This window comes from Cornus florida, unplaced genomic scaffold (genome assembly GCF_030987335.1).
Source record: "Cornus florida cultivar Cherokee Brave unplaced genomic scaffold, ASM3098733v1 CherokeeBrave_3.0.0_Hap2_Chr10, whole genome shotgun sequence".
NCBI classification, from domain to species: domain Eukaryota; kingdom Viridiplantae; phylum Streptophyta; class Magnoliopsida; order Cornales; family Cornaceae; genus Cornus; species Cornus florida.
Window position 1 is genome coordinate 92683237 of NW_026775580.1, and position 26591 is coordinate 92709827.

Here is a 26591-nt window from a genome sequence, read left to right on the forward strand (position 1 = left end):
CATCCTCATAATATGTTGCACATTTTTTTTTTTTTTTTTTTCATTATTTGTCATTCGAAAAAAGTCCAATTTGAATTTGGGTAGGAGCATCCTATAGATTGATACCCCATATTAAAAGAGATAAAACTAAAAAAGAAAAATAAGAAGGAGGGAGGAAATTTGTAAATCTTATCTCTAGGTATCCTAGTGGGATTCAAATAAATACATAATACATAGATGCTATTTGTTCAGAGATTTGGTACGTTCAATTTATAGTTTGTTGCATAATATTACTTATTATTTTTTTCATAAAAATCTTTTTTTACTTCAATTCTTAATTCTTTACGATCAAACCTGGATGGAGTCGGCAAGTCAAGTGAGACGGCGAGAGCTACTACAACACTAGTAAGTGGGAGCGTGCAGGCTCGAGTGAACATGGGAGGTCGGCTGACTGTTGCGAGGAGGGACATGGATCCCGTCCTGTTAAGGAGGTCATGTGCCTCAAAACAGCGTCGTTTTGAGGCACAACAGCTCACTCTTATTATAATCTTCCAAAAAATAAAAATAAAAACTTGTCATTTTTATATTTATTCTCTTTATCTTCTCTCATTCCATATCTCTTCCTATCACTTTATTTTCATAAGTCACTTCTTGAAGCGAGATCTAGAGATAAAGTATTCTTACTTAGAGTGCATCATGGGATTGATGAAATACTCCATAGGAGAACGAAAGCAAAGAAACTAATATTGGAGATTGACCATAAAACAATTGTCAAGGAGAAGCATATACCAGTGGAATGTTTAGAACATATGAGTAAGCTTTTTTGTATAAAATTTGAGTTTATTCTTTAAATTTAGATTCCTATTTTCAATTATATTGATATAAAAACTATTGTTATGCAGAAAAATTGTTGATATGTTGTCAAAATTTGATGTTTATCTCAAATATTTTCAACATGCTCAAGGAAACTCTGTATCTAATAGAGTTGCCTATATAGGGACACAGTTTTCCAATAGGCGACCGACCTTTTGAGATACAAGTCATGTGTGATCAATTGAATATTCAATGATATGAGATCTATCCGAAAAAAATGAAATGAAGCTGAAGAATCATCGATGACAAATAGTTTGATAAGGAATTTGAAGTCTACTTTGTTTTTAAAAATGTATTTTAAATTTCTGAAAGAAAAAAGTTAGGGTTAAATGCTCTGACACCCCAGGTTTGTCTTTATTGCTCATAGATTAAACTAATAATAATAATAATAAAAAGCCTAAACCTCCTTTCAGGTTTGGTTAACTTTGCTTTGACATCCCCTTTCATTAATTGACCGTTAAAAAAAGTCAAAAGTCAACTAATTAAAAAAATGTAATACCAAAACTGCACCAGAATATGAGATGTATAACGCCATTAATGAGTTTGAGACCAACTAGGCCATAAATGACGTGGACCTTGACTTTTTTTGTTTCATTTTCTATTGAGTTGGATGTTTAATTGAGGTATATGATTGTTAAAGCTAATTATATACTTCAGACTAATGTTTTATTATTTTCAATCAATTCAATTCATAAAATGAAGGAAAGCAGAGGAAAAAAGAAAAGAAAAAATAAATAGAGAAAAAAGATGACATCGTATTATGAACATTTCTTGTTTTTCTTTTCCTATTAGTTAGTGAATTTTGAACCTCATAGCCTTATCCTTATTATAGGGTTGTCCACTTTTTTCCAGAGCAGAAGGGCAATTCTCATAATCGGTAAGGCTTTCATTATATAAAATATATTAAGTAATCGTCGATCTATATTGTTAGATTAATAAGTTAAATTGTGTATCATGATTCAAAATCAATTTCATAATAATTTCATTGGATTGATTTAAAAATATATATATTCATAATATTAATCAATTTCGTAATAATTTGATTAGATTGATTTAAAGAATAAATCAGAAATGCTAGATGTTGTTTTTTATGATGATTTTATGTGAGATTGGTAGTGCACTTCTTTGATTCATGGCTTATGCCTAAATTAAAATGATATCTAAGTTAATTTAGGTTGATATTTGTGTCCAAATTAAAATTACTTATTTTGGGAAAGAGTAGTTTTGGTATTATATTTTTTTAATTAGTTGATTTTTGGCAATATTAAATTAAAATGATATATCTAAGTTAATTTAGGTTGATATTTGTGTCCAAATTAAAATTACTTAAATTGGGAAAGAGTAGTTTTGGTATTATATTTTTTTAATTAGTTGATTTTCGACTTTTTTAACTATTAATTAACAAAGGGGTGTCAGGGCAATATTAACCAAATCTTAGAGGATGTTTAGACTTTTTTTTTCACTAATTTAATTTGTGAGTAATAGAGGCAAACCTGATAGAGTGTCGAGCATTTAACCCCATTCTAAACCAATAATTACAATCACACTTATTTCTGCTCCTATTTCTTCTAGGCTTTAGAGCAGCTCCATTAGTGCTCTGTTTGGCGAAAATGGCACTACTTTTGGAGATTGCATGCTCCAATGGAATATGGGAAAAGTGGGCCCCAAATTTGTGATCGCCATGGAGGTCGCCAAAAAGGGCGATTGGGAAGGCGATTGGGGCTCACTTTTTGTGGGCCCATTTTTGTTTTCTTTTATTTTTTTAATTCAGACCCGGAACACTGTACCAACCCAAAACATTGTTCCTAAGGGCATGCTTTGCTGAAATAAAAGCTAAAATTCAGATTTTTGGATTACTTTGGTCTTTTTTTTTTTCTTTTTCTTTTTTTCTTCAAAATAATTGAACCAATGAGCCGTTAAGGCATTGATTGGCTAACACAAACAGTGCCTTAAAGGTTTTTTTGGGCAAAAAAAAGTTTTAAAAAATTGAAAAAAAGTGATTTTTTTTCGTTTTCAAAATTTTCAATCTTCCTATTAACATTATAGCCGTTTAGGTACAATTTTTTTATTTATATGATTTCCCTAACAAATTGAAATTTATTTTAAAATATTATTTTTTTTTTATTAAAAATAATGTGTCTTTGTTTGCACTATAAATTAATAAATTAAATGATATTAGATATTGTATTGTTTACAAGATTTCATACATATTGGCTAAATAATTTAATCAACAAACAATTTAATTTTTTATTTCAAAATAAAACATTACACAATAAATATTCCATTACATAAACTTCAGAACAATTTAAAAATAAAACAATGCAATATAAATTAAACACGTTCTTCACCAAAGTGGTTCCACAAATTTTTAATTAAATCTTTCCTCAACCACGTATTTGTCTCTTTGTTGCGAATTTGGACTTGGCGAGAATAGATGTGTGCCGCTAAGACTGATGGATTTTGAATTGAAGTGGGAATCGAGATTGTCTCCTCTGGTGGCGGAGTCCATCTTCCAACATTGACATGACGCTCATCTTCAATGATCATGTTGTGAAAGATGATGCACGTTTTCATTATAAGGCACAAGTCTCCTTTATCCTAAAAACGCATTGGTCCTTGCGTTATTGCCCATTTGCTCTGCAAGACCCCAAAAGCTCGTTCCATATCTTTCCTACAGGCTTATTGTCTCTGAGCAAAAAGTTTATCTTTTGTTGTAGTTGGGTGTGGCATAGTCTGTATCAAAGTTTCTCACTTAGGGTATATACCATCAGATAGGTAATACCCCATTGTATGGTAATGGCCGTTCATAACGAAATTAACCAGAGGAATTTGGCAAGTAACGATACTGTCGAACACTGGAGAATGATCTAGCACATTAATACCATTGTGTGAACCCAGCATTCCAAAGAATGCATGCTAGATCCACAAACTTTTGAGGCAACTGCCTCCAATATGAGCGTAGGCGTATGAGAGCATCATTTGTGCGTGCCATGCCACGCCACCGGACAATTCTTCCACTCCAAGTGCATACAGTCGATAGAACCAATCATACTTGGGAATCCTCTCCCTTCCCCTTCTTGAAGTAGTCGTGTTATGTCGGCTTCGTTGGGTGGGTGCATGTACTCTTCCCCATACACACCAATAACAACCTTACAAAATGTCATCAGGGTTTCAATGGCAGTGCTCTCGCTGATTTTAATATACTCTTCACAATAGTCAGCTGCACAACCATATGCGAGTATATGTATTGCAGTTGTCATATTTTGTATAGAAGACAACCCCAAACGACCTGTTGCATCCCTTTTTTTTTTTTTGGATGAAGTAGTCGTCATAAGCTTTAACATCATTCAAAATATGAAAAAATAGTTCTTGTCGTATCCTGAATCGTCTGTTAAAGTACTCCGGTGGATATATGCAATCCTTGTCAAAGTAGTCTTTCATTAGTTGACAATCGCTTCCCTCTCGATCACGATGAATGTATCGCCTTTTACGCAGTTTAAAAACTTCTCATGAAGAGGATGATGAAGAAGATGATGAAAAAGATGAAGAATTAGAGTCTGACAAAGGAAAAATCGTGATGAGGAAGCCATTGAAATTTTGAGATTGAAAGATATATGAATTGATATTTTGCTAGAATAAGTTGAGATGAATGTAATGACGATGAGATGAACAAATAGTTTTTTATATAACATGAAAAATATAACCGTTAGGAAAAAGTTAAAAAATAAATTTTATTTTAAATATTAAAATATTAATATTTTTGGAGAGCGAAAATGCACCATTGGAGTACATGCGATAGCTAAAATTTGGAGATTCTAAAACGCTGACGTGGCTATAGGAAACGCTGATATGGTTATTGAAAAATGTTGATGTGGCAAATTCGGAGAGCCTAATTTTAGAGAGTCTATTGGAGATGCTCTTAGGGGCAATATGGTATTTGCTGTGTGTATACATCGTACTGGAAATCATACTACAAGAAGGATTGCAAAAAAAATTCTGGCCCTACAAAATGCCGCCTTAATTATTTGGAATGTGACGCTCTTAAGGGCAAATAGTATAAACGTTTTTAAGGGTTGGATCCTGACAATCATGATCACTTTCAAGTATGTAATATTTAAAAATATAGTGACAAAAAGTAGGGCTGCAACTCGGGCAGGTTGGACAGGCATGGCACTCATCTCGGTCTAGGCCCATATAGAAAATCTTTAGCCCAAGCCCAGCTCGAGCCGACACTAAGCCCACCTCAAAATAATTTGTGTGTAAAAAATAAATCAATTAATGCTGCACCCATGACTTGAACCTGAAACCTTAAACATAAATCTCAAGCACATTACCAACTTGGCTACTACACTCTTGTGACTTAAGCATAATTATAAATATATATAATATTTTCAGGCTCGGGTTAGGCTTTGGGCTTCATCCATATCAACCCAAGCCCAGCCCGAATTGAATTCGGGCTCAAAATATATAGCCCGAGCCCAAACCAAAATTAGAAAAACATTACCCAAGCCCACAAAAATTCGGGCTGGGCTCGGGTTATTTTGGATTGGGCCCGCCCGAGTTGTAGCCCTAACAAAAAGTGTGATCTTCTCAAAGTTCATGGAAAAGTACATTTTTATTGTTTATGATTGGGTTTTCAGAACTTTTATGCTCCGTTTGGTTGGATGGATGGAAAAATTGATGGAGGGGGGGGGGGGGGGGGGAGGAGAAGGGATAGATGAGGCATTCCTAGGGAAGGAAGGGGAGATGTCTCCCTCAAATTTTATTTGGTTGCATGGAATGGATAGTAAAAAGGATGGATGAGATGAGGCATTCCTAGGGAAGGAAGGGGAGATGTCTCCCTCAAATTTTATTTGGTTGCATGGAATGGATAGTAAAAAGGATGGATGAGATGACACATTATTATTTTTTTTAGTTGGAAGGAAGGGAAAAAGGGTTTTTATATTCTTTTTACCAATATACCCTCATTATTTAAAATTATAAAAATTCTATATTTATTCCAAGTTTATAGGAAGGTTAAAAATGAAAAATACATATTTTTGTTAATTGTTACTTCTTTCTCTCTCCTCTTCCTTCCAATTTTAGGGGATAGAAAAATACAAAGAAATGAGGGATGAAGCCTTCCTCCCTTTTTTCCATTCCCTCAAACCAAACATGAAAAAATTGTTTTATCCACCCTCTCATCCATCCCTCCTTAATCCCCTCCCTCCAAACCAACACTGCATTAGGAATGTTTTATGCAATTTTTATCACTTATATTCATAAACAATGATGTTGTCTTTATTTGCTTATAAGCAATTACAGTCAGTTCTCTATTGATTTTGAAAGTAACAAGGCTCGTTTCGGAAAACTTATGATGTGGAACATCCCAATGTAAATTTGCATAACAATTTTCAGATTAGGTGTCATTTCTAGCTTGAATGATAGGCTAATTATTTGCCTGTATTTTATCATCAATTCGAATGAAACGATTTTATATGTTTGGATACATCTTTCGTTTCCTGTACAATTTTAATTCTTTCCCCCTATTTTTTTGCTGTTACTAAATTTAATGTCTTTATCACTTCAATGTGTTTGGCTCATAAAAAATCGTGGTCCTTTCCAAGTGTGGAAAGGAGAGTGGGTGTCACGGTCGTATTAGAAACTGTTGTCGTTTCAAAGTGGATTTTCCAAACAATATTCCAGTTGGAAGTTGTAGGGATCAGCCGATTGAATGAAGGACTGGAATAACCATCTTTAAAGGTTCTTTTTGTCTTGAAAAAGGACTTTAGGAATGTTCTATAGCTAGTGGAAAGAAAAAATGTATTGAAAGTGCGAGACTTGTAATTGAAAGAGCTATGGACTACTTGCTGGAAAGTAAGAAAAGTAAGTGTTGGACTTAAATTAGACATAATTGAAGTATATTATTGGAATGTAAAGATAAATGAAATGATAAGTAAAGATGTTGTATTGTTGTGTGTATTGAACATGATTTGCATATTAAGCCTAAATACTCTATTTATAGAGCCTTCTTGTAAAAATTGGAAATGTGATCTTTCAGCCTTCTCTCAACGTTGATAAGTGTAAAATCATATTCTTCCGTAATCTACAACTGATAAATAGTGATTTTGGTGGTTGTATGCATGTTTGCAATCGTTTACCCACATTCTGGAACTGCCCAGATGGAAAGGCGATGGTTTCCAACAGCAGTTGAAAACTTCCACCTTGAAGGTTCGGAATATGCCACGTGTCTCATGTCTTCCTTAGTCTTCTCACAATATTGACACATGTAAGAACATTATGTCCCATGAATTACAACTTTGAATGAGTGATTTTGGTGGTTCAATTCCAATTGAAGGCTTCTAGCCACGTTCTGAAACTGCTAAATGGAATAGGCTACGATCTCCGAACTGCCTGTAATGGCCTCTAACTTGCAGGTAATTGTTTTCTTCTCTGCCTGCCATGTGTCCACTTAGAAAGTCACACGTCTTTCCAACTGCAAGTAACTGATTCCCTCTTTGGCTGACACGTGTCTTATTTAGAAGCAACTTTCCAACTATAAAAAACTATTTCCTTCTGCCATGTATCAACTTGGAAAGTCACACGTCCTTCCAACCGTAGGTAATTGCTTCATTTTTTGGCTGACACATGTCCCTGTGTAGTTACTTGTACTAAATGGCTACATTTTTCACATGTTGCTTCATGATTGAATATTATTTGTATATCACTCTTCCAATTAGAAACACTCACATTTCTAATAAGAAACGCTCACCTTTCCATTGGGATCGCCATGATAACCTTTCCAACTGAAAGATATTTATGGTATAAACAGGGACGGAGCCAATGAAGGCCTAGGGGGGGCACGTGCCCCCCTGAATTGGCCAGCAACCTATAATATATGTGGTACTTTTAAAAAAAAATTCCATATATATGAAAAAATTTATATAGTGCCCCCCTCAAATTTGTAGTTTCTAAAATTATATTTTTATTTTTTCTTTATTTTCTCTTTTACTCTCCACATTCTTAAATTTCCTTAGTAGAAAAAGTTAATTTTTTTTTCCTCAATTAAAACTTTTTAACTATTTCCTTTTAAAGTTTTCTCATTTTTCTTTCCTTTTATATTATAATATTTTTCTTCTTTTTTGTCTTTTGAATTTTATAGTTGTTATATACACACACACACACACACTCCGTATTTTTTTTTTTTTTTGGCAGTGTGCCCTCCTCACTTGAAATCCTGGCTCCGTCACTAGGTATAAACACAATGTATTGTATTAAATCGAGTAATGGAATATATATTATAGTAATAAATTCATATACACTATAGTTGGATATGATTATTATTATTATTATTATTATTATTATTATATATATATAGTTTTTTGGCCAGCATGCTTGGTGTCCATGAAATTCTTGCTCTTTGATAAGCAAGAGATCGAAAGTGATCTCTTGTTCACTAGTGAGTCACATTATACATAATGACCTTTAGATATGATTGATAAATTACTCATGGTTCGTAATAGAAAAATACATATAAATAGAGCTCCGTCTTTCGATTGAAGGTATTAATTCTTATTTTTTTCCCTACATATATTTTTAGCTTTTGTATAAGTTATTCGTTGAATAGAACTTCATGAAATAATAATCATATATAAGTCTTGTCAAATTTAGTTCTGAAGATAGCCACTTTATCAATTTTGTCACAATTCATTTCAATCTTCATATGGTTCATATTTCATTTGTTTGATGGATAAAAATTTATATCTTAGACAACAAAATAGTTTAATTGACAATGGATCCAGTGGGACTATAATTTCCTAAAGCAGGGTTGCAGTTTCATTGTTGGGATCAGCGGCTCCAAATGTCCATGCATCCCTATGATTACCAAATATGACAAACCAATATGTTGTTGCAAATTGGTGATTAAATTATACTTAACTTTTTGGGAAATTACCACACGGTCTAGAATGGTTGATCAGACCAATTACTATTTGATAAATAAAAATTAAATAAAATGTTATATATTTTTGACACATTTATGTTAAATGATGATCGGTACTAAGATCATTGATATGGATCAATTATCATTTTATTTAAGTATCAAGTGGTGATTAGCGTGGAAACAATGATTAAAATTACTTTATTTTGATTATTTTATTTATTATTTTAGTATGAGTCAATTAGTTCAATTAGAAAAGAGCAATTAATTTTTTTTTTACTTTATGAATGGTGATTATGAAGTATCACTATTTTAATTACGATATTGTGGTATAAAAATGGCGATTAAATTTTCTACTAAAGGTAAAGATAAGATAGAATATAGGCTATATTACTTCTATTATTTTTTCCTTTTTCAACAATAAATCCCTATCCCATAATATATTATTACACAATGGTCAAGTCATATTAATGGGTGGGTCATGATTTGTAGCTGTTATGGCCAATATATTTATGTAATTATTATTATGTATTGTAATTATATAATTAAAAAATATATATACATATATATATATATATAGATTACATATAGTATAATTTGTTCTATTTCAAGGACCGAAGTAAAACGCAAAAGTTCCACAAATTTAAAAACTGAAACCGAAATTATGCTAGCGAGGAATCAAAACGTTTCAGTTCTATTTCAATTCGTCGGGTTTCACCGACTCTTTATGTATCATTAGGTTTCGTTTGTGTTGAGGCTAAAATTCGCGCAGTCCGATACGATACCGTTTTCCTGCAAGGAAGAGAGGAGAAGATCGATGAACCTTGACGGCACCGGTGTGGTGCCTGCCAAAAGCTCTTAACGATCAAATTAGTCACGGAGGTTTAAAAAGAAGGTAGGGATTAATAATAGTTTTTACGTCGTACCTTCTTTAATGGCTTGGTGCCCTATTTATGGCTGTCGATTGGAATCAAAATTGTTCCGCCGATGTCGATGGTTGATCTTATCTCCCGCTTGTGTGAAATCATGGGAGATTTGTTGCCAGATTTGTCGGGATATGATTTAATCATTTTGACATCCTCCAGTTAAAATAGGATTATTCTTACCTGTTGAACCACGTCAAATTTCATTATCTTTGATAATGAAATCTAATCAATCTTATCGAGGGTAGGGTAGGTTTATATTTTTCCCTATCAGTTGCCCCCCATTCCCAAGCTTGCACATCTAGCTTTGGAAATGTAATAAATAATAATAATAATAATTTTTTTTTTCAACCCCAGTGAACAGTCCCCGCGGGTACTATTCGCGTGAATAGTAACTCATGATTTTTTTTCAACTCCTGTGAACAGTACCCGCGGGTACTATTCATTTGAATAGTAACTAAGGGAATTTTTTTTTTTTTTTTTTAAATACCCCTGTGAACAGTACCCGCGGGCACTATTCACGTGAATAGTAACTCAGGAAATTTTTTATTTATTTATTTCGCACCCGAGGGAACAGTACTCTTCCTTCGATAAGGGAATAAATTGTATGAGTTTTACTCCTTTAATAAGAGAATTATACTTTACGAGTTTTCTCAGCTCGTCCCTTTAGTAAGGGAATTGAACTTTACGAGTTTTACTCAGCTCACTTCTTTAATAAATGATTTTTATTTACTATCCCTTATTGTAAAGAGATATTAATTACGGGATTCATCCAACCCGGGTCCTTGTAGTACAGGATATTCATTTATTATCCCTTATATTATGGGGATATGGATTACGGGATTCATTCAGCCCGGGTCCTGATAATACAAGATACTTATCTTTATAGTCTGGGGATATGGATGACGGGATTCATTCAGCCTGGGTCCTTGTAGTACAGGACACTCATTTACTATTCCCTTATAGTACGGGGATACGGATTACGGGATTCACTCAGCCCGGGTCGGACACTCATTTACTATCCCTTATAGTACGGGGATACGGATTACAGGATTCACTCAGCCCGGGTCCTTGTACTACAGGACACTCATTTACTATCCCTTATAGTACGGGGATACCGCACGTATAAACTAAAAGGAATTTTATTAAAGACCATCATTGCCTCAAGGCTTATTAAAAACAAAAAAACATGTGACGGAGCTACCCTCCATTTAAAATGATTAACTAAGATACCCCCAGTCTTTATTGTGAATGACTTGATAAGGCTAATTCCAGCCGTGAGACAATTTCTAGTCGGTATACTCATCTGAATCCTTCTCATGATATGTGCTGTTGCTCTGGCTGAAGAAGGATTTCTTATATTTGGTATTATTTTCATCCCTTGCGAGAGGGGCTGGCCTCTTCTTGTCTTCTCCTTTCTTCTTTGCACTCATAGTGTCTTCAGCGTTGATGTGTTTTTGCGCTTTGTCCAGCAACTCTATCATGCTGGTGGGAGGTTCTTTTGATAAAGAGAACAAGAATCTGGAGGTTTAGAGTCCTCTTATGAAAGCGGTCAAAGCTACCTTGTCGTCCACCTTTTCTATCTGCAACATCTCTGCGTTGAATCGGGTGATGTATTCCCGAATCGACTCTTCCTTTTGTTGCTCCACGGTAAACAGGTAGGTAGCCGGCCTTCTATGCCTCTGACCTGTAATAAAGTGGCTCATAAACTGCTTACTCAATTCTTCAAAGGTGTTGATGGTTCCTGGCTTCAACTTGTTAAACCAAACTCTCGCTGATCCCGTAAGTGTAGTGGGAAAAGCTCGGCACATGATTTCATCTGGCACAGTGTGTAAATGCATAAGAGCTTGAAAAGTTTCCAGGTGATCGAAGGGATTTTTGGTCCCATCAAAGCTTTCAAACGAGGGCATCCTGAACTTGCTAGGTAGTGGACATTTCATAACGGCGGGGCTGAAAGGCAGGTTGGTCCTTTGTACCAGGTCATCTACCGCAGCATGACCTTTCCCTTTCATAGCCTGCATTACATCTTCCGTTTTCCCCTTGAGATCCTTGATCTATAAGTCGATATGTGTAACTTTCTTTATCTTTTTCTTAAGACAAAAGGCTATGCTTTCAGGAGGTCGGGAACTCCGTGGGAGAGATGGGTGAACCACCTCTCTACGTTGGGTTCCCACCTGGCTTTGTTCGACTTCAGTCTCATTTTGGAGGGGATGATTATCCTTCTCTTCAAGATTCCCATTACCTCCGTTTGGACTTGAGAGATCTTGTCCTGGAAAGTTTTGTTGAACTGGTGGAACAAGGTGTTGCAAGAGTATTGCATTTTGTTGGATCAACTGGTTCATACCCTGACTCAGAGTTTGAACCTGCAGTTCCGACGCTGCAAACCGTGCCTGGTCGTTTGGGACATTCAGGTTTTCACCCGACTCTACCCTTTGACCAGATCCCTACGACGGTGTTCCTTCGGTAACCATACCGGACTACAAACTTATATACCCAACGAGTAATTAATTGATTCAAGGGAATCGTCGTTCCCACAAACGGCGCCAACTGTTGAGGCTGAAATTCGCGCAGTCCGATACGATACCGTTTTCCTGCAAGGAAGAGAAGAGAAGATCGATGAACCTTGACGGCACCGGTGTGGTGCCTACCAAGAGCTCTCCGACGATCAAATTAGTCACAGAGGTTTAAAAAGAAGGCAGGGATTAATAATAGTTTTTACGTCGTACCTTCTTTAATGGCTTGGTGCCCTATTTATAGCTGTCGATTGGAATCAAAATTGTTTCGCCGATGTCGATGGTTGATCTTATCTCCCGCTTGTGTGAAATCATAGGAGATTTGTTGCAAGATTTGTCGGGGATATGATTTAATCCTTTTGACCTCCTCCAGTTATAATAGGATTATTTTTACCTGTTGAACAACGTCAGATTTCATTATCTTTGATAATGAAATCTAATCAATCTTATCGAGGGTAGGGTAGGTTTATATTTTTCCCTATCAGTTGCCCCCCATTCCCAAGCTTGCACGTCTAGTTTTGGGAATGTAATAAATAATAATAATAATAATAATTTTTTTTTTCAAACCCTATAAACAGTACCCGCGGGTATTATTCGCGTGAATAGTAACTCATGATTTTTTTTTCAACTCCTGTGAACAGTACCCGCGGGTACTATTCATGTGAATAGTAACTAAGGGAGTTTTTTTTTTTTTAAATACCCCTGTGAACAGTACCCGCGGGCACTATTCACGTGAATAATAACTTAGGACTTTATTTATTTATTTTTTTTTTTTTGCACCCGATGGAATAGTACTCTTCCTTTGATAAGGGAATAAATTGTATGAGTTTCACTCCTTTAATACGGGAATTGAACTTTACGAGTTTTACTCAGCTCGTCCCTTTAGTAAGGGAATTGAACTTTACGAGTTTTACTCAACTCACTTTTTTAATAAATGATTTTTATTTACTATCCCTTATTATAAGGGGATATTAATTACGGGATTCATCCAACCCGGGTCCTTGTAGTACAGGATATTCATTTATTATCCCTTATATTACGGGGATATAGATTACGGGATTCATTCAGCCCGGGTCCTGATAATACAAGATACTTATCCTTATAGTCCGGGGATATGGATGACGGGATTCATTCAGCCCAGGTCCTTATAATACAGGACACTCATTTACTATTCCCTTATAGTACAGGGATACGGATTACGGGATTCACTCAGCCCGGGTCGGACACTCATTTACTATCCCTTATAGTACGGGGATACGGATTACATGATTCACTCAGCCCGGGTCTTGTACTACGGGACACTCATTTATTATCCCTTATAGTACGGGGATACTGCACGTATAAACTAAAAGTAATTTTATTAAAGACCATCATTGCCTAAAGGCTTATTAAAAACAAAAAAACATGTGATGGAGCTACCCTCCATTTAAAATGATTAACTAAGATGCCCCCAGTCTTTATTGTGAATGACTTGATAAGGCTAATTCCAGCCGTGAGACAATTTCTAGTCGGTATACTCATCTGAGTCCTTCTCATGATATGTGCTGTCGCTCTAGCTGAATAACGATTTCTTATATTTGGTATTATTTTCATCCCTGGCGAGAGGGGCTGGCCTCTTCTTGTCCTCTCCTTTCTTCCTTGCACTCATGGTGTCTTCAGCGTTGATGTGTTTTTGCGCTCTGACCAGCAACTCTATCATGCTGGTGGGAGGTTCTTTTGATAAGGAGAACAAGAATCTAGAGGTTTGGAGTCCTCTTATGAAAGCGGTCAAAGCTACCTTGTCGTCCACCTCTTCTACCTGCAATATCTCTGCGTTGAATCGGGTGATGTATTCCCGAATCGACTCTTCCTTTTGTTGCTCCATGGTAAACAGGTAGGTAGCCGGCCTTCTATGCCTCTGACCTGTAATGAAGTGGCTCACAAACTTCTTACTCAATTCTTCAAAGGTGTTGATGGTTCCTGGCTTCAACTTGTTGAACCAAACTCTCGCTAATCCCTTAAGTGTAGTGGGAAAAGCTTGGCATATGATTTCATCTGGCACAGTATGTAAATGCATAAGAGCTTGAAAAGTTTCCAGGTGATCGAAGGGATCTTTGGTCCCATCGAAGCTTTCGAACGAGGGCATCCTGAACTTGCTAGGTAGTGGATATTTCATAACGGCGGGGCTGAAAAGCAGGTTAGTCCTTTGTACCAAGTCATCTATGGCGGCATGACCTTTCCCTTTCATAGCCTGCATTACATCTTCCATTTTCCCCTTGAGATCCTAGATCTGCAAGTCGATATGGGTAACTTTCTTTGTCTTTTTCTTAAGACAGAAGGTTATGCTTTCAGGAGGTCGGGAACTCCGTAGGAGAGATGGGTGAACCACCTCTCTACGTCTGGTTTCCACCTAGCTTTATTCGACTTCAGTCTCATTTTGGGGGGGATGATTATCCTTCTCTTAAAGATTCCCATTACCTCCGTTTGGACTTGAGAGATCTTGTCCTGGAAAGTTTTGTTGAACTGGTGGAACAAGGTGTTGCAAGAGTATTGCATTTTGCTGGATCAACTGGTTCATACCCTGACTCAGAGTTTGAACCTGCAGTTCCAACGCTGCAAGCCGTGCCTGGTCATTTGCGACATCCAGGTTTTCACCCGACTCTACCCTTTGACCAAATCCCTGCGACAGTGTTCTTTCGGTAACCATACCGAACTGCAAACTTATATACCCAACGAATAATTAATTGATTCAAGGGAATCGTCGTTGTGATACCCCTAATTTTAAAAGGATAGTCTCGGTATTTATTTATTTATTTTTATTGTATTTTTTTAATTGTTTAATTGATTATTTGACTAATTGTTTATGTGTTTAATTGAATTAAGTGTTACTTGATTAATTGGCTACTTATCTATGTGTTATTTGTATTTTGTCTAGGTGTTATTTGTATTATTTGTTTAATTAGATTGTGTGCTTAAATGATGTATTTGATTAATTGTAAATTAAATGATTAAATGTTTTATTTTATTTTATTTTATGGTTATGGTTAGTGGTAATGGGCTAACTAATTGGGTCCCATGAACTACTTGGATAGGAGGTTGGATGGGTATGGATAATTACCCATGGATAGTTATATATGTATATATATAGATATATATGTATCTACATATATACAAAAAGGAAAGTAATTTATTAATATTATAGTAACTTTAGTATTAATAAATAATCTGATGTATATATTTTATATATTTATATAATAAGGATATACATATATTTTATATGTAACATGTTTTAAGTTACCTTTTTTAATATTATGGTAACTTTAGTATAAATAAATAATCGATGTATATATTTTATTTATTTAATGAGGATATAGATAGATTATATACGTAACATGTTTTAAGTTACCTTTTAATATTATGGTAACTTTAGTATTAATAAATAATCTAATGTATATATTTTATTTAATTAATAAGGATATACATAGATTATATACGTAACATATTTTAAGTTACCTTTTTAATATTTTCATTTTTTTAATTTTTCTTTATTAAGTTGACTTGGATTGGAAAAAGGAATAGGGTTATTATTTAGCCTATAAATACACAACTATAGGTTGAAAAAGGAGTGGAACATGTAATATATTCTAGAGAGAGAGAGAGTTAGAGAGAGAAGGAGAAAGAGGAAGGAATGAGGAGAAAACCCTTTAGAGAGAAGATCAAGGAAGAAGAAGTTTAACTTTCAGTCCGAAAGTTTAAGGCAAGTTCTTCTTCTATCTCTTTCCCTTTGATTCGTGTTTCTATACATGCCTAGGAAATTTCAGAATTTATTAAACACATAAAATTAAATAATTATGCATGTTTAATTGGGTTAGAACATAGGTTTTATGAAATTGGTTCATATCTGTTCTTGTGTTATGAATTGATAAAATGCATGATTTTGATTTGATTTCTTATGTGAATTTTTACATGTTTAAATTATGTATTTTTCATATCTGTGGAATGATGGAACGTAGAAACATGCCTAAGATTCCTGAACATTAAATAGGGATTAGGTTTGGGTTTTAATAAATTTAAATAGACTTAATCATAATGATGCTTGCTATTTGAATGTTTTAAACAAACGAATGGATTTAATCTTTTAAAATATTTTAGCAATTGAGATTAAATGTGTAGGATGAATTGGATATGGAGAATCCTTATTTAACGGTATAATAAAATATCATCATATATAAGATTCAGTTTGTGTAGGACATATGATATAGGAAGTTTAAAGAAATAATAAGTCATTCCTGTTATGTGATAACTTGATATCATATTTATCATAGTTATTTATGGAATATTTGATGTATTTCCTTAATTGTTACATCAATTGTTGGATTGTGTGGTTTAATGCACCGGTATGGGACGGTGGCATTCTAGGGATGGATTAACTTATTAGTTAAGTCCTACCTATTTTATATAAGGGAATGGATTAACTAAAATGTTAAGTCCTACTTATATTTAAGTCAGGTCAGCTGAACAAGTTGAATGATTTATCGATGATTAATTTATTATATAAGGGAAATGGATTAACTAAAATGTTAAGTCCTACTTATATTCAAGTCAGGTCAGCTGAACAAGTTGAATGACTGATGGAGGATTAATTTATACTGGATAGGATGGTTACTAGATTATATATATATAAGTATGGTGCCATAATATGAGCTTGAGTTTCAGGATCAATGGTTAGGGCGCGTATATCGCCAGGGATGTGTAGCTAGATATAGTGTAGTTGTGTACCCTGGTAGGTCTAGGTACTCATGCCCACTATATGTGCGTTTTGCATATTGCCTACTATTCAGGTTGAGACAACCCTATAGTTTAGTGAGGTTCCTTTAGTGTGTATATATATATATATACGGACTACTAGTTACTGTTGGATTGACTAGGATGTATACGTGTATCGGATCTCTGCTTGGACTGTAGTAGAGTAGAACTTGTTTGTGGGCCTGACCCACTATTATTTTTCAGGTGTTCGTCACGAGTAGAGGTTGTTCGTGCTGAGCAGGGATCAGTCTACTTCATTCTTCCGATGCTACATAGGAGTTCCTTTATGATTCAGTTTCCTGTTTTAGATTACTGTCATTTGTTTAGTTTGGATTTTCTAGGGGTCCACACAATATGGATTCCCGAGTTGTATTATGGAGGATCAGTTGTATCAGAAGAGTTTATTAATTAATGGAAATATATTATGAGGTTTATTATTAGATTATCATTTTAGTTTCTTGTCAGCATTTTATTTATTCTTCTTTATTCTTTTGTACCCTGTGTTCGTTTATTATCAATTTGTTTTGATATCCTCGGGTATTCAGGCATGGGCCTGGCCAACCCGCATTCTGAAATCCGGGGGTATCACAGTCATTCTCATAGACGACGCCAACTGTTGAGGATGAAATTCGAGCAGTCCGATACGATACCGTTTTCCTGCAAGGAAGAGAGGAGAAGATCGATGAACCTTGACGGCACCGGTGTGGTGCCTGCCAAGAGCTCTCCGACGATCAAATTAGTTACGGAGTTTTAAAAAGAAGGCAGGGATTAATAATAGTTTTTACGTCATACCTTCTTTAATGGCTTGGTGCCCTATTTATGGCTGTCGATTGGAATCAAAATTGTTCCGCCGATGTCGATGGTTGATCTTATCTCCCGCTTGTGTGAAATCATGGGAGATTTGTTGCCAGATTTGTCGGGGATATGATTTAATCCTTTTGACCTCCTCCAGTTATAATAGGATTATTTTTACCTGTTGAACCACGTCAGATTTCATTATCTTTGATAATGAAATATAATCAATCTTATCGAGGGTAGGGTAGGTTTATATTTTTCCCTATCAGTTGCCCCCCATTCCCAAGCTTGCACGTTTAGCTTTGGGAATGTAATAAATAATAATAATAATAATTTTTTTTTTTCCAACCCCTGTGAACAGTCCCCGCGGGTACTATTCGCGTGAATAGTAACTCAGGATTTTTTTTTCAACTCCTGTGAACAGTACCCGCGGGTACTATTCATGTGAATGGTAACTAAGGGAATTTTTTTTTTTTTTTTTTAAATACCCCTGTGAACAGTACCCGCGGGCACTATTCACGTGAATAGTAACTCAGGAAATTTTATTTTATTTTATTTATTTATTTATTTTTTTTTTTTGGCACCCGAGGGAACAGTACTCTTCCTTTGATAAGGGAATAAATTGTATGAGTTTCACTCCTTTAATACGGGAATTGAACTTTACGAGTTTTACTCAGCTCGTCCCTTTAGTAAGGGAATTGAACTTTATGAGTTTTACTCAGCTCACTTCTTTAATAAATGATTTTTATTTACTATCCCTTATTGTAGGGGGATATTAATTACGGGATTCATCCAACCCGGGTCCTTGTAATATAGGATATTCATTTATTATCCCTTATATTACGGGGATATGGATTACGGGATTCATTCAGCCCGGGTCCTGATAATACAAGATACTTATCCTTATAGTCCGGGGATATGGATGACGGGATTCATTCAGCCCGGGTCCTTGTAATACAGGACACTCATTTACTATTCCCTTATAGTGCGGGGATACGGATTACGGGATTCACTCAGCCCGGGTCGGACACTCATTTACTATCCCTTATAGTACAGGGATACGGATTACAGGATTCACTCAGTCCGGGTCCTTATACTACGGGACACTCATTTATTATCCCTTATAGTATGGGGATATTACACGTATAAACTAAAAGGAATTTTATTAAAGACCATCATTGCCTAAAGGCTTATTAAAAACAAAAAAACATGTGATGGAGCTACCCTCCATTTAAAATGATTAACTAAGATGCCCCCAGTCTTTATTGTGAATGACTTGATAAAGCTAATTCCAGCCGTGAGACAATTTCTAGTCGGTATACTCATCTGAGTCCTTCTCATGATATGTGCTGTCGCTCTGGCTGAAGAACGATTTCTTATATTTAGTATTATTTTCATCCCTGGCGAGAGGGGCTGGCCTCTTCTTGTCCTCTCCTTTCTTCCTTGCACTCATGGTGTCTTCAGCGTTGATGTGTTTTTGCGCTCTGACCAGCAACTCTATCATGCTGGTGGGAGGTTCTTTTGATAAGGAGAACAAGAATCTGGAGGTTTGGAGTCCTCTTATGAAAGCGGTCAAAGCTACCTTGTCGTCCGCCTCTTCTACCTGCAACATCTCTGCGTTGAATCGGGTGATGTATTCCCGAATCGACTCTTCCTTTTGTTGCTCCACGGTAAACAGGTAGGTAGCCGGCCTCCTATGCCTCTGACCTGCAATGAAGTGGCTCACAAACTGCTTACTCAATTCTTCAAATGTGTTGATGGTTCCTGGCTTCAACTTGTTGAACCAAACTCTCGCTAATCCCTTAAGTGTAGTGGGAAAAGCTTGGCACATGATTTCATCTGGCACAGTATGTAAATGCATAAGAGCTTGAAAAGTTTCCAGGTGATCGAAGGGATCTTTGGTCCCATCGAAGCTTTCGAACGAGGGCATCCTGAACTTGCTAGGTAGTGGACATTTCATAACGGCGGGGCTGAAAAGCAGGTTGGTCCTTTGTACCTGGTCATTTACGGCTGCATGACCTTTCCCTTTCATAGCTTGCATTACATCTTCCATTTTCCCCTTGAGATCCTTGATCTGCAAGTCGATATGGGTAACTTTCTTTGTCTTTTTCTTAAGACAGAAGGCTATGCTTTCAGGAGGTCGGGAACTCCGTGGGAGAGATGGGTGAACCACCTTTCTAAGTCGGGTTCCGACCTGGCTTTGTTCGACTTCAATCTCATTTTTGGGGGAATGATTATCCTTCTCTTTAAGATTCCCATTACCTCCGTTTGGACTTGAGAGATCTTGTCCTGGAAAGTTTTGTTAAACTGGTGGAACAAGTGTTGCAAGAGGAATGCATTTTGTTGGATCAACTGGTTCATACCCTGACTCAGAGTTTGAACCTGCAGTTCCAACGCTGCAAGCCGTGCCTGGTCGTTTGGGACGTCCAGGTTTTCACCCGACTCTACCCTTTGACCAGATCCCTGTGACGGTGTTCCTTCGGTAACCATACCAGACTGCAAACTTATATACCCAACGAGTAATTAATTGATTCAAGGGAATCGTCGTTCCCACAAACGGCGCCAACTGTTGAGGCTGAAATTCGCGCAGTCCGATACGATACCGTTTTCCTGCAAGGAAGAGTGGAGCAAGGAAGAGAGGAGAAGATCGATGAACCTTGACGGCACCGGTGTGGTGCTTGCCAAGAGCTCTCTGACGATCAAATTAGTCACGGAGGTTTAAAAAGAAGGCAGAGATTAATAATAGTTTTTACGTCATACCTTCTTTAATGGCTTGGTGCCCTATTTATGGCTGTCGATTGGAATCAAAATTGTTCCGCCGATGTCGATGGTTGATCTTATCTCCTGCTTGTGTGAAATCATAGGAGATTTGTTGCCAGATTTGTCGGGATATAATTTAATCCTTTTGACCTCCTCCAGTTATAATAAGATTATTCTTACCTGTTGAACTACGTCAGATTTCATTATCTTTGATAATGAAATCTAATCAATCTTATCGAGAGTAGGGTAGGTTTATATTTTTCCCTATCAGTTTGAATGGAGGGAATTGAAGGGATCGTGAATGAAAGGAAATGACATGTTGGAAAAAAGTTAATTGCTTTTGGATGAGTTCAAATAATAATAAATAAATAAAAGAAAGAATAGGCTCCTTATTCATCCTGTTCTAATATTTTTATAATTCTAAAACTCCTCTCAATAATTTTTTAAAAAAATTATTAATCTACTCATATCTTATATATTTAAAATAGTACATAATAATTTAATTAGTATTTGTTTTTTCAATTACAATAAAAATTATTGCTACGTAGTATCTTTTATTTTCTCTTCTCTGTAACTAAACTAAGCCTTAAAAAAACCTCTACCGCTCGTCTCTCTCTCTCTCTCTCTCTCCCCAAAACCCTAGATGTAAGAATGGCATCAAGAGATCTCATCACAAGCCACTCGAAGCTCCTCTCTCGAATGGCTGTTCGTTCCCTTCGCACCTTCGCTTATTCCGACTCCAATTCCGAATCATATATTCCAACTAACAATTCGGATTCGGACTCGTGCTCCAAACAACTTCCTCACGCTGAAGGTAAGAAAAACAGAGCATTCAATCGATTCCTAAAAGAAGGACCAGCATATCCCTGCAAAGATGATGATCAACACTTGATCAATGTAATTATTTGACTTGAATAAGATTGCCCTTTGCTGCGTTCTTCGCATAGTATATATAACAATTTTTTGTATTTTTTTTTCTTCATAGTGTTGTGGAAGACTTTTGGTTTACCTTTAAATTTGGTTTGGGCTTGAATTTGGATATTCTGTAGGAGTTCAAATTCAAATGGAAATTACATCTTCATCTGTCATATCATATTTGGCTGACTAATTCTTGCATTGTTAGCCGCAAATGATGATGAGGAACACTTGCGACAGCCGGCAATGGTTTATAAGCTTAGAGCCTGATGCAGTTAGAGATGTTGTGAGTAATACCTTTTTTACTAATGAAGCTGGTGATGCAATCAACGGTGAGGGCCCAGGTAAGTGTGTTTATGATGCATGTTCCCTCATTTTTCATAACTTTTCCATTCGAATGATATAATTTTGTTACAAGTTATGTGATCCAAAAGCTCTATTTATAGCTTATGAGCTTAGAGCCTGATGCAGTTGTATATTTTCATTGTTTTAACCTCTACTTCTCTGTTCATTTGCATTATCCTCGTAATATGGTGCACAATTTTTTTTTTTTTTTTTTTTTTTTTTTTTAATATTTGTCATTTTAAAAAAAAAAAAAAAAAAAAAAATCCATTTTGAATTTGGGTAGGAGCATCCTATAGATTGATACCCCATATTTAAAGAGATAAAAGGAAAAAGAAAAATATGGAGGGGGGAATTTGTAAATCTTATATCTAGGTATCCTAGTGGGATTCAAATGAATACGTAAAACATGGATATTATTTGTTCGGAGATTCGGAGATTTGGTATGTTCAATCTATAGTTGTTACATAACAGTACTTACATTTTTCACAAAATTCATCTTCGATTCTTAATTAGTTATGACCAAACCTGGACTGAGAACAAAACTCAAGTCATGGTCATGATAAGAGCATGAATTTGAGGTTGCAGTTTACAATTATGAAAAAATTGAACCAGAAAGCAATGCAAATATTAGTTGAAGTTACATTTCTTATCCATTATTGAAGTGCTAATGCTGCTGCTTCTTATTCTTCTTCAATTTTTTTTTTTTTTTTTTGGTGATAACTAACATATCATAGAATAGCGCTTGAACGCATCCCAAATACAAATCTCACAGCCAAAACAATATGCTATTTCCTCAAACTATCCTTAAAAATCATCGTATCCTCTGCAAATTTATAATTTCAACCATTTACAGTAACAACTAACAAAATAAGAATAGAGAATTTGAGTGCCCAAATAGGAGTCTCCTCCCCATCAAAAGATCCCCTATTACTCTCTCTCCCAAATACCCGACCACGAGCAAAGAGGAGCAACCATCCAAGCATCTCGAGTTTGCTTCCTCATTGTACATCCTCTCCAAGCTGTAAGCATGCTTTAGGTAGAATTAGGCATGACCAAAGAAACACCAAAGCAGACAAGAATAAAGCCCCATTCCAGTCACCGGGCAATGCAAGAGTAGATGGTTTACCGACTCTCATCCATCTTACGCATACAACACCAATTGACGATCAGATACGCAGCCTACGCCTTCTCCGGAGGTTATCTATTGTCAGAATCCTCCATAAAGTTCTTCACCCAAAGAAAGCTACCTTTAAAGGGGTTTTGGTGTGCCAAATTGCCTTCCAAGGAAAAAGGCAATCCCTCCACGTTCAATAATCACTTATAAAGGGCGAACCTCAAAAGTCAAATCTCCAATGAGAAGCCACTCCCATGCCCACTCATCCTCCTCCCCACTACCTATCGACTGATTGTACAACATCCCCTGGAGCTCAACAGAGTCCTCCACCTTCCAATCTTGGGATGGTCTTATGAATTGTGTTATACAAAATCAGTCTCCTGTTATGAAGGCAATAGCAATCGGCTATTGCAGGAAGTTTATGTGCTGCAATCCGAAACAGTCTCAGAAAAACCACCGGAATGTGAGTGCATGCATAAGATGCCCAGTGAGTGTTAAAGAAGAAATAAAAGAGGACATTAGAAAGAAATAAAAGAAGAAAAAGAGCAAATGAATTTGTTCCGAATGATGATATTAATATCATTCATGGAGAGGATAAGGAAAGGTCAAATTGCAATCATTTATTGCTATAATTCCAGAACATCAGTTCCATGCTTGTCGTTGCTAGTTTTAAAAAATGAAGAAAAAAGTCCGTAATGAAAGCATATTGCCCAGAGTTTGAAATGGTTTTGAAGATCTAATTCAGTTTGAATTTTTGCATTGTGTTTAGGTATACACCCTGCCTAATTGTACAGCGTGGCTATGCCACACAGGCGACACCCGAGCGGTAAGGACTTCACATGATGACTACTACGTGGCATGAGGCAAGTGGAGTGCTAGTGTATTCCAGCTTAGTGTAGAGAAATATACAGTATTGTAGAGAGAGTCGGAAGATTTTAGAATATTGGAGAACATGTAAATATGTAGAGAACTAGAGAAGAGAAGATTCTAGATGAGTAGGGAATTTTGTTGAGTTTGTAAATACGTAAAATATGTATGAAGTTAAAGAGAGTGGTGAGGAGGCCTATAAATAGATGACTAGTGTCATATGTAACCAACAAGTCCTAGAGTGTGAGTTAAGAGCCAAGTGTCATTTGTAACCAAGTTCTAGAGTGTGAGTTGAGAGCTAAATAGAGAACTTGAGCTAGCCTTGTACAAAGCATTCTTTGTAGTAATAGAAGTGTTCATTCCTTGTACAAAGCATTCCTATACAATATGATTAACTGGTTTATAATTACATGTTTAAGCAGCAAATTTATGTTTTGGAGAGTTGTCCGATTAATTTACCAAGAGACGGTATATTTGCATGTATTTGGCGTCCGCCACCTGTTGGTTGGCACAAGTTAAACGTCTCTGGGTTTTTTAAGGAAAATCTTGGTGGGACTAAAGAAGCTTCTTGTGGAGAAGTATTCCGAGATTGTAAGGGAATGATTTTGGAAATTTCCATAAGCCACTTCCTGATGCAACGTCTAGAGATGAAGTATTCTTACTTGGAGTGCATCATGGGATTGATGAAATTCTCCGAAGTAAATCAGAAGTAAAGGAAATGATATTTGAGATTGACCATAAAACAATTGTCAAGGTGCTAAATGATGAGAAGCGTATACCAGTGGAGTATTTAGAACTTTTTAATTACGCTTTTTGTATAAAGTTTGGGTTTATTCTTTAAATTTAGATTTCTGTTTTCAATTATATTGATATAAAAACTATTGTTTTGCATAAAAATTATTGATATGTTGAAAATTTTTGATGTTTATCACATAAAGTTTCTACATCCTCAAGGAAATGCTATAGCTAATAGAGTTGCGTATATAGCTTCACGTTTGACCTTGGGAGTTGGGACAAAGTTTTCCGAAAGGCAAAAAAGGTTTTGAGACACAAGTCATGTGTGATCAATTGAAGATTCCACGACATGAGATCTATCCGAAAAAAGGAATTGAAGCTGAAGAATCATCGAATAACGAATCATCCAATGGCGAATCGTCTGATGAGGAATTGTCTTTAGACAAATCTGAAGTCAGGTACTTTTACTTTACTTTTTAAAATGTATTTTAAATTCCTGAAAAGAAAAAGTTATTAGGCGTGATCTTTTGTTGTTCACATGGCATTGAAAACAAAAATAAATAATAGGGGGAAATTTAAATGGGCTCTATTTCATTAGTATCAAAGTAATCCTAGTAAGTTTGTGTTTTCTATATATAATAAACTCTACATAATGACAATTACACTTTTTTCTGCTATTTTTTCTAGGTTTTAGGGGCAACATGGTATTTGCTGTCAGCTGACGTGCTGGAAATCATACTGCAAGAGGGATTGCAAAAAAGATTCTGGCCCTACAAAATGCCGCCTTAATTATTTGGAATGTGATGCTCTTGACCATGAGGATTGCAAGAATTGTGCAAATTGTAGAAATTTTATTAAGGGTTGGATCCCGAGAATGTTATCAAGTACGTAATATTTAAAAAAGCAGTGGTCTCCCCAAAGTTTCTTGAAAAGTAAATTTTTTATTGTTTGTGATTGGGTTTCCAAAAATTTAGGAATGTTTTATCCAATGGGTATCACTTGCATCCACAAACACTTCGTTGTTTTTATTTCATTACTATTACTAAATATTAGCGTCAGTTCTCTGTGGATTCTGTAAACATTTTATTCTAATGGGGCTCAACCCATAATTGAAATCTTAGTGCTTAGAGATAAAAATGGAAGAATATTAACAAACCAACTTGGTGAGATTGATTTTTCAATCCTTGAAGCTGGTCTAATAATCTCTCTCATTACCTGTTCCAAAACCTATATAAATTTGTTATACATATAAGCACAATGAGTTGCATGGACCATTTGTTCCGGTGAGAAGACCGAGCATCAACGACCCAATGGTAGTGACCAAACCAGACGGTGAAGATGAAGAACTTTGAATTCCGTCAAGAAAAAGATGAAGAGCTTCAGTGACCCATCATCTCCGGCGAGTTGCGGACCCTTGCCCAGATCAAGTGTCCATTATTACACAATGGTCAAGTCAATATTAATGGGTGGTCATGGTTTGTCACTTCTATAGCTCTTATGAAAAAAAAAAAAAAAAAATTATTCAATGTCCAAATTTAGAATTAATGAATTATAAGTTTTCAAGGTGATATGTAATTAATGTATTGTTTTCTTTTAAAATTATTAATTTGTCTTAGTTTAAGGGCTAGTTTGGTATGAAGAAATGAAATAAGGTAGGAATGAAATGAACTAGGGAATGAAATGAGAACCCATTCATTCATTTGGTCATGACTTAAGAAGGAAAATTAAACGTAAATATATATTTTCGATGTATATTTGGAAATTAAAGAAGAAATATCAAGAAAAAATTGACTTTTGTTGGATCTCCTAAGTAAAGCCATTTTTAATGTTATTTTGGGCGAATTACAAAAAAAAACCCTTGACTATTACCCATTTGTAAGAAACCCCATTGTGAATGTTTTTGGCAAGAAACTCCCCTCAACTATGAGAAGGGGGTGATTTAACTTACCTCCGTTTAACAATCTGAATTTTTTCTGAACAAATTACCCTTACATTTGGGTTAGTAGCTTCAGTTGGGTCTTCACCAAAAAAATAAAAAAATCTCCCACACTTTCTAATAACTGTAAGAA

At 35.7% G+C, this 26591-nt stretch overlaps 1 protein-coding gene across 4 annotated transcripts; it reads left to right on the top strand.

Moving 5' to 3' along the window:
* Positions 1 to 21104: 21104 nt before the first annotated feature.
* LOC132280236 (uncharacterized) lies at positions 21105 to 26103 on the top strand. 4 transcript variants are annotated; one of them, XM_059782420.1, is made up of 4 exons: positions 21105 to 21443; positions 21670 to 21805; positions 24775 to 24980; positions 25210 to 26103. In XM_059782420.1, the coding sequence occupies exons 1-3, from the start codon at positions 21198 to 21200 to the stop codon at positions 24831 to 24833; spliced, it is 441 nt and encodes a 146-aa protein (XP_059638403.1). In that variant the 5' UTR covers positions 21105 to 21197; the 3' UTR covers positions 24834 to 24980; positions 25210 to 26103. The 4 variants fall into 4 exon arrangements, with proteins under 4 accessions (XP_059638403.1, XP_059638404.1, XP_059638405.1 ...); XM_059782421.1 differs by having other exon boundaries at positions 24726 to 24980; positions 25210 to 26102; XM_059782422.1 differs by having other exon boundaries at positions 23690 to 24980; positions 25210 to 26089.
* The last annotated feature ends 488 nt before the right edge of the window (positions 26104 to 26591 follow it).